The 9038-nt window shown below is 42.4% G+C and overlaps 2 protein-coding genes across 2 annotated transcripts; both read left to right on the forward strand.

Moving 5' to 3' along the window:
- The first annotated feature begins 4 nt into the window (after positions 1 to 4).
- Positions 5 to 4226, forward strand: sar1ab (secretion associated, Ras related GTPase 1Ab). The gene is made up of 7 exons (XM_068721726.1): positions 5 to 91; positions 1231 to 1301; positions 1812 to 1931; positions 2021 to 2086; positions 2164 to 2267; positions 2352 to 2483; positions 2812 to 4226. Exons 2-7 carry the CDS (start codon positions 1244 to 1246, stop codon positions 2926 to 2928), a joined length of 597 nt encoding a protein of 198 aa, XP_068577827.1. The 5' UTR covers positions 5 to 91; positions 1231 to 1243; the 3' UTR covers positions 2929 to 4226.
- A 256-nt stretch (positions 4227 to 4482) lies between these two features.
- Positions 4483 to 7260, forward strand: tysnd1 (trypsin like peroxisomal matrix peptidase 1). The gene is made up of 4 exons (XM_068721714.1): positions 4483 to 5742; positions 6085 to 6215; positions 6362 to 6547; positions 6742 to 7260. The coding sequence occupies exons 1-4, from the start codon at positions 4670 to 4672 to the stop codon at positions 6942 to 6944; spliced, it is 1593 nt and encodes a 530-aa protein (XP_068577815.1). The 5' UTR covers positions 4483 to 4669; the 3' UTR covers positions 6945 to 7260.
- The last annotated feature ends 1778 nt before the right edge of the window (positions 7261 to 9038 follow it).

Genomic DNA, 9038 nt, shown 5'->3' on the forward strand with positions numbered 1-9038 from the left:
AACTGTCAAACCCGTAGGCTACATGACAGTCGACGGGACAGGTTGGACCAACAACCAACTGACGGACAGTTCGTAAATACGACAGACAAAGGTAATAGCCCAATTTATATGTGAAGCTGACGTTGTTTCGGTCTCCGCGTTTTAAGTGTAGTTTTCTGCTTGTTGAAGCACTTTCCTGACATTATGAAGGTTTAGTTCCACATGCCTTTGCGCGTCTGTTGTTTACTAAATGTATCATTGTTTACTATATGACAGCTGATCATTGTATCATTGTTTACTGTATGACAGCTGATGTCGGTACTACGAGCTTCACGTGTGCCCAACAGTGCCAGTAAAATCGCTGAAACTAACATTTCTGAGGAGCTCAGTCGTGACTTTTGTGGCATGTTTTATGTCGCAATACATGTATATTTGTTTTGGAATACTGGTTTGAGATTTGCATGAAAACCTGGGGCGATTTCATGAATACCGACATTATAGAGGGTTATCTGAAGTACACGCTGCCTGTTGTGTTACAGTGTTTATTCCGTAGACGTTAGATTTAAATGTCATACTTTATCAATGGAAGTTTACAAAGGACCAAATACTCAAACACTGGATGATAAGTAATCAACAGTTGGGTATTTTGCCGAAGCCTTAGTCACTGAAGGCCTCACTATTCATTGCAACAAGCACATCAAGTCTCATGTAGAGTGACAGGTGTGTGTGTGTGTGTGTGTGTGTGTGTGTGTGTGTGTGTGTGTGTGTGTGTGTGTGTGTGTGTGTGAGTGTGAGTGTGAGTGTGAGGGGGAAGCAGGGGGTGACTGCCAAGATCAAGTGTCCTTGCCACAACCCGTCATAAAAATAGTCAAAGGAAGATCAGTGTAACTTAGTGAGACAGCTCTGAGAAACAAACCATCTAAAAATCAGTTGAAGCCTGTTTGTGGTTTAGTTTGCCCTCCTTTCCTTTCGTGCTTTAAAGCTTGTGTGATTACGCAGAGCTTATACATACCAGCAGAGTAATCCAGGGTCGGGAATAATGATTAACAATGAGCTTCAGTGCTAGATCCTGTCATTTTGCAACGCTACATTAAATGCTATACTTATTTTCTAGCTCATCCTGTGTTGATATGCTGTGTTTATGGGACTCATGTATGCTTTTGAGGGGAGAGGAGGCTCGGTTAAGGTCTAACAGGCATTTGAACTAATTTAACCACTGTCCTTTAATGTGCTATATGATCTGTATTACAGGCAGTCCAGAGAAATGTCTTTTATTTTTAACTGGATCTACAAGAGCTTCAGCAGTGTCTTGCAACTATTAGGTAAAGTACTGCACATACTGCACACATACTAATACTATATTCTGGCCTTAAGCACCAGAACTTTGTCATCATGTCAAATAAATTGACAGACCCAAACTAAAATGGCTGTAGCTCATTAACCACACTGAATGTAAGCATGGATGAGGTCTGTCCAGAGAGCAAACTTCCCGACGTTGTCAGAAACATTATATGTTTGTCATTTTTAAATAACTGTCCGTCCCTTTGTCAGTAGAGGTCAAGGAATCTATGGGACTACAAGTAAAATACCTAGCACAAATTGTACAAAGTATGACGAATATACAGGTTGATTTAAAGAATAGGTAAAGGTAGAGCTCCATAAAGGAGATTCATGGTATCATCTGTTTCTAAAAATAGATACCAATCGATTTGCATGAATGTGTACAAACATAGATGTAGTACAATTCCCATGTATGGCCTCCCTGTCCTCCTCCTCCAGTTTACAGTGATCTTATTTTAAATGAATATGGTTTGTTTTCTTTGTATCCTCAGGGTTGTACAAGAAGAGTGGCAAGCTAGTGTTCCTCGGACTGGACAATGCTGGAAAAACTACGCTCCTGCACATGCTCAGAGATGACAGGCTGGGACAACACGTACCAACGCTGCATCCAAGTACATTCAGCCATTTGACATGTCGCCAGTTCTGCAGTCAGTTTTGTTCCATCGCTTGTCTAAAGTCAGTGCTTCCCCTCTGTCCTCAGCATCCGAGGAGCTGACCATAGCTGGGATGACTTTTACAACGTTTGACCTGGGAGGTCACACACAAGGTAGGAATAAGAAAGATGCAGTTTGATGCTCTGGCAGCTGTGTGCACGTACATGCTGACATTGTGTCGCTCTCACAGCGCGAAGGATCTGGAAGAACTACCTCCCGGCCATAAACGGTGTAGTCTACATGGTGGATTGTGCGGACCATGAGCGACTAGCAGAGGCTAAAGTTGAGCTGGATGTAAGTTCATTATATTGGTTTCACCTTTATACGATGCTCAACGCAGTTCTCTTTGGTATATATTTGAACCCTTTCTGTCTGCAGGCCCTGTTGACGGATGAAACCATCTCGAACGTCCCGGTTCTCATCTTGGGCAATAAGATAGACCGCCCCGAGGCCATCAGTGAGGATGGGCTCAGAGGAATATTTGGCCTTCATGGACACACGACTGGAAAGGTAATCAACACACAAGGGATTAAATGGTGTGAATGAAATCTGTATGTTGGAAAGCAGTAGAAACACTAAAATAGCATATTTCTGACAGTTACTCCTTTCTCTGATATGACTTCAATAAATAGCAGGTTTGTGTCCACACTGCCTGGTCGTTCAAGGACATTTTCACTGAATAATAACAGTGTGCTTCACAAATCTCACAATGCCAGATCAACCTCCCTTTCAGCACAGAAGAAACCTGTTATTTTTCGGGTTATCAGGTTTAAGAAATCGTACATGTTCTGTGTCCATGGTAAAGTAGGTTGAAATGTGTCCTTTTGTTTCTTTTCAGGGCAAAGTGTCACTGAAGGAGCTGAATTTGAGGCCAATGGAGGTTTTCATGTGTAGTGTCCTGAAGAGACAAGGATATGGAGACGGTTTCCGCTGGCTATCCCAGTATATTGACTGATTCATGCTCTTTTAACAACCCTATTCACCATGCTACCTGCACACAGAAAGACATGTTCCACTAAAAACTACCTGCCACGGAGATATTTTGTTACCTATACCATATTTTGGACTTTGACTGTGCCCTTAGGAAATGTGTTACGAGTGTTTTGTGTTTATATACTTTGTATTCTTCATGAGTTCAAAGAAATCTATATCAATCATACCACGGCGAGTCAAAGATTAAGTAATGAATCATCCGTCTGTATTGTTCAGATTGAGAGTGGAGAATAATGTTCATGGTGTGGGTTCTACCTTTACTTAAAGCCTCTAGAGAATTCTGTCTGCCATATAGAACATGTCGCTGTGAACCAGTTTCTGACCCGGGTTTATTTTTAGCTGCTGGTGTAGACTTACAGTGAAGGTCAATTTGGTTAACATTTTGAGTTTGAGGTTACTCTTCCTCGATTGAGAGTGAATATTATAATTATATCTTTATGTTTACCCTACTTATTTCAAACTAATAGGAATCTTGAAGAACTGTAAGATTTTTCATCCAAGAAAATAACATGTTTTCTGGAAAGTGCTGCAGAGATTTGGTGCCATATTTGTTAATAAGAAAAGTGTTAAGACAGGAGCCTGCTACCTCCAAGGATACTGACAGTCCTACTGATTTCATGTTTTTTTCTAATTGTTTAAGGGTTTACAACTGCAGGCCAATTATATGAATGTGACCACAAGTGCATTAACTGACATTTTGCTGTGATGAGCTTTATTTGATAGCACAGAACAGTGTCTAATAATTGCAGTATATGTAAACTGCATAAACACAGCCAGGTGATGTGATGGATGCCAAACTACCGGTTTTCATGATAGTTTATTGCTGTGGAACAACTCGAGTACTTTGTGACTAGTGGCTGCTCAAAACATGCAGTGATATTATGAGAGTACTTGGGTGGTGCACGCAAAATAGGGCACGCAAAAGATATGTATGAAATTACCTCTTAGTGCAATATTATACATTATTTTGTATATAAGCTCTTATTTATATTTTGCAGTAAAAATGTGGCTTGCCTTATGTTACATCAAGCCTTGAGCTCTGACGTAATGTATCCATTACAAAAGGCAAGTCATATTGTTATTAAACGTGTGAAGTTTGAGCCCAATAAATATTTTTGACAATCCTATAAATCTTTCTTGTGTTGCAAATTTGTATCTATTTTGTCAAATGTATTTCTACACCATAACATAATTATTGTGGTCGAACTAGTTTTAAGATACTGTTATTACAAATGTAAAAAATGCTTAAAATTTACTGCTAAGAAATAAACATCTAACCTGGCTAAACTAAAATTGCAAAAAAAGGAAACCTATATTGTACAGTGTTTGCAGTATAATTTAACATGCACAAGCTGTACAGCTCAACACAATAAACTATGTTCCCGCCTCCTTATCTCCCATTGGCTCAGAGCTTTAGCATCACTATTCAGACCAATCACATTACTCTGTGGGTGTCGGTTCTTTTCTCGTAGACCAATGAGACTCAAACAGGAAGCTAGACGAGTTCAGAGTTCATGCTACTAAACACTACTGTGCATACTATTAGCGATAGAAGACTAGTTTAAGTTTGAACTCGGTGTCAGTTTGCTACACCACTACAGTATGGAGTCTTGTGTAACTACTGGACTCTGTGCAGCCTTTCAACGATTCTCCAGAGTCTTCTAGTCACTTGTGCAGTAGCGTGGTTAAAGTTCACTTGCAGCATGGAGGTACAGGAGGTGGAGAAGTGTTGCTGTGTCGTCCAGGTGTGTGAGGCTTTTTCAGCAAAGAAACCCGTGAGCTGCAGCGGAGTTATCGTCCACCGTCAGTCTGGTATAGTGTTATGCACGGGCCTCCCGTTTTCCCATTTTACCACTGACAAAGAGTCCCTCTCCTCGGACCACGGGTTCCTGTCGCCGCACAGCTTCAGTGAAAAACTTAAAGTCCGCGTCAGCTTTTCTCCCGAGCGAGATGTGACCTCCAGCCAGCCTGACAAAACAACAACAACAACAACAACAGCAGCACCTCACCGGGAGGTCGCGGCCGAGCTGCTGATGCTGGTGAACTGCCTGGAGTTCAAGCGGGCTTTCCAGGCAGTTTTCCAAGAAGCGGACAAGTGGCGTTTCCACGTGGACGAGGAGGACGAGGAGCTGATCGGAGACGCGCAGTCCCTGAGCTGGTTCGCTGTGCTCAAGCTAAGCGTGGCGGCAGACAGCGGCCCGAATGCGGGGACCATACCCTGGCAGAGCGGCTCGCCTCTCCGCAAAGGCTGCCCGGTTGTTGCGTGCGGCTCACCTTTCGGCTCCCTCTGCTTGGACCTCTTCGGCAGCAGCCTCAGCAGGGGCATCGTCAGCAACCTGTCCGGGGAGGACAACGCCGTCATCCTCACAGACGCCCGCTGTTTGCCGGGCACAGAGGGCGGAGGGTTGTTCGCGGTGAAGCGCCCGGACGACGTGCGTCTCCTCGGACTGATCGTGTCTCCGTTTGGGTGGAAGGCGAACGAGTGGATAGGCCTCACGCTGGTCTGCTCGGTCCACTCGATCTTCAGGAACATCATCCGCTGCACGAGAGGTCAAGATCCACCCCGAGATGTTTGGCTCCATTCGGGTGAGGCGGGCCTCCTCGTGTCCGCCGCGGCCCACGAGACCAGAGCTGTGAAATGGCCCACTGTGTGTTTCGTGGACAGCGGACTGTTCTGGGGCTCAGGGGTGGTCGTCACCCCCCGGCTGGTAGTGACCTGCCGCCACGTCGTCAACGGGAAGTCGACAGTCAACCTGAAGTTCCATCACAGGGACAGGTGACAGCACACGTTGACCCCTTTTTAAATGTGGGCTGTCAGGTAGCACCCAAAAAACAAATAAAAACCTGTTTAATGGAACCTTCTGAAATCTAAACACTTTGACTATAGCAGGAAAGCCACAGGTGGAACTAATAACCCTAACAATGGCTCAGTCACATCAGAAAGTTTATTTTATTTTAACTTTATTAACATGAGCACATCAGAACGTGACATGCCTTTTCACCTCTCAGGGCCTTTCAACAGGCTGTAATGTTTCTGATCACACTTTGTACTGATTTGGTACAAACAATGCAGAATATGTAATGTTTGCTGTTTGTTTTGGCCACTTCTGTTTCACAGAGTCCGTGATGTCGTGGGTGATGTGCTGTTTGCCACCAAAGCCTCCTCATCCTATGATTTGGCTTTGGTGCAGCTGAGGGACTCCGTCACAGAGGCTGTGGTCCCTTGCATGGCTCAGAGTTACAATCCAGGTTTGACTTCAGTCTTGTTTAGTCAAAATTGTTGGTTTTTTTGGGAGTAACATCTGCATCTTCAGTCGGTGCCAGAAGAGATCGGTCTCTTTAGCCTAATTAAACGGTTATAAGACTGATGTTCAGCTTGGTTTGCCTGCCTGCAGGGGAATCTGTAGTTGTGGTGGGATATGGTGGCTTGGGCCGGAGATGTGGTCCGTCCCTGACCTGTGGTGTCCTCTCCAAAACCATCAGCTTGAATGAGCAGCCTGTGATGCTTCAGACCACTTGTGCAGTACAAGCCGGGACCAGCGGGGGTGCTGTGGTGGGGACACGCTCAGGAGAGCTGCTGGGTAAGAAACCCTGCAACTACAAAATCCTGTACTCCTTTTGATCAGTGGGGGGCACATGATGACCATAGAAAACTATCCTGTAACAAAGCACCCCTGCGTAGAGAGACGGCAGCTATACGCATACACCAGATCACTCTTTCTGCACTGCTGTATATGCCTTTTTAAGACTATAAGGATTATTTTCTGTTTTGCAGGTATCGTGTCCAGCAACACAAGGGACTTCGCTGCCAAAGTGACCTACCCGCACCTCAACTTCAGCATCCCAGTGAGCGTCTTCCAGAGATTGTTGCAGCATTTTCACCAGACAAAGGATGTTAATGTGTTCAGGGTGTTGGATAGCCCAGAAAAAGAAGTCGGCACAGTGTGGAGGCTACAGAGTGCACCAAGCAAACTATAACAGAGGACCCCTGCAGCTTGAGATATGCTAGAGAAAAGGATTGGATGGTTGAATCAATATGGATTATATGTATAATCATATTAAATAATCAAGTTGATATTATGTAATTTTTTAAACCGTTGCTGTTTCATTAAAGACAGACACAAAGTCAGTCTGAAGAAGTAAATACAATTTAAAATCATTAATTTATAATGTTGATACTCTCACCCAGAATTATGCAAACTGAAATATTGATGTTGAATTGACTTTAATACCGGCTGAGATTGTTTTATTATACTGTAATGTAATTCTATCAATAAAATAGTTTCTTGTGATATTTCGGTGTACTCTGGGTACATTTCTGTACACAATTGTCACAAATTACCCACATAACTAAAATACCAGAGAAATTTAGAGCGAGAGGGCTGAATAAAGCAGGATTTAATACCCATATTATTCCCTATGTAAATTCACAAAGCACCAGATAAAACAATGGGAGAAAAAGTACATCAGGTTTCACCTATACCATTTAATGCCTGAGTCATTTAACAGTTACAATATGAAGAAAATACATTACACTTTGAATGTGTTTTAATTTAAACCTGGTTCTGTTACATATGGCTTGTTTTTCACCAAACAGGAGGAATAATCAGCACTACTCGCTGATAGGTTGCTGAAAATGATTGGTCCCTTTGGGTAGCCACAGACGTGCTGTCAGTATCAGGTATTCAGACATCTGTTGGCAGGCATGCCCACTCACAGCTAACACATTTACGGTTTCACCCACTGGGACATTACTGGATTTCCATTATCACCGAAATGTGAAACTGAGAAATGACATTTCAGAGGATTGGTTACTGTCATTTTTTACAATGCGAAGACAAGTACTCTTGGCCCGAGTTTCCAAGAATATGCATACACTGAATCAAACTGTACGGTTTCTATTTCACTGTTCCCAGACTGAATAGTTCACAGTAGAGAGGCTTGAGCAATGTCCCGAGGGGGCTGAGGAGAGTTTTTCTATAGGCATTGTGCTGTTAGAAGTGCTGATATGCAGACTGTATTTCATTTCTGCTGGTTTCCCGTAGCTATAAGCTACACTCCACTGCAGAGGGAGGTAAGGCAAGAGCAGAAGTGAGCTGACAATAAGATGTGCTCCTCAGAGAAGTCACTCAGAGAGATTTATGTCTTTGAAATGGTAGTTGTTAAGATGGGCTGCATCATTATCTGTTATAATGTTTGTTATTAATATTCAACTTTCAAGAATGTAATTTAACTGTTCATAAACGGTTAAATTGATCACCTAACTGGTAGATTTTAGTTGTAATAATAATATTTTAAGAGTCAGTGTTTTAAGACTTGTTTAAATGAGGAAACCACAGATAAAAAAATAAATAAAATACACATTTGGTCTGCTAAAAAATGGTCAATACCTGCTGAAAACCGCTATATCTATTTATATACACACACACACACACACACACACACACACACACACACACACACACACACACAAACACACACAAAAAACACTCACACTTATTGATGTTATTAGTTCCACCTTTGGTTTTCTTGCTATAAATAGTCAAAAGGTTTGCTGTGAGAAGGGTCCAGTAAACATGCTGCACAACACCTTTGCTGGTGCTAAAATTTGACAAGGAATGAAGAAAGAACAAATGCACAGACTTACATGTACGGTGGCCGGCTGGGCCACATAAACAAGTTTATTTTATTTCAATTTTTTTTATTAAACACAATAATTGATCCACATTATGATACGATGTACACTTGTCCACTAAGCAGTATATTCTGCTAGTCTTTCAAGGCATTGATAACGGGACTAATAGGTGACAATCTGTCTTCTGATACACACATTATATACAAGCGAAAGAGTGATGCGTGAGAAACTTTTTTTTCATTAAGTCATGAATGACTACTGTCACATATGAGCTGAAGCAAAGACATGAAAACGGTAAAGTCAAAGGGTGCTTTTCAATATTCTAATGTGGCTTCCTCTCTTTATCGCCTGTTTCCTGCCTGAAATCAAAATGTGTTATCTAAATGTTGTTAATCTGCAGAAAGAAAAGATGAAAGAGGCCAATTTGGACTATTGAA

This window comes from Cebidichthys violaceus, unplaced genomic scaffold (assembly GCF_023349555.1).
Source record: "Cebidichthys violaceus isolate CVI_PGR_0920_01 unplaced genomic scaffold, fCebVio1.0.p SCAF_10, whole genome shotgun sequence".
Classification (NCBI taxonomy): domain Eukaryota; kingdom Metazoa; phylum Chordata; class Actinopteri; order Perciformes; family Stichaeidae; genus Cebidichthys; species Cebidichthys violaceus.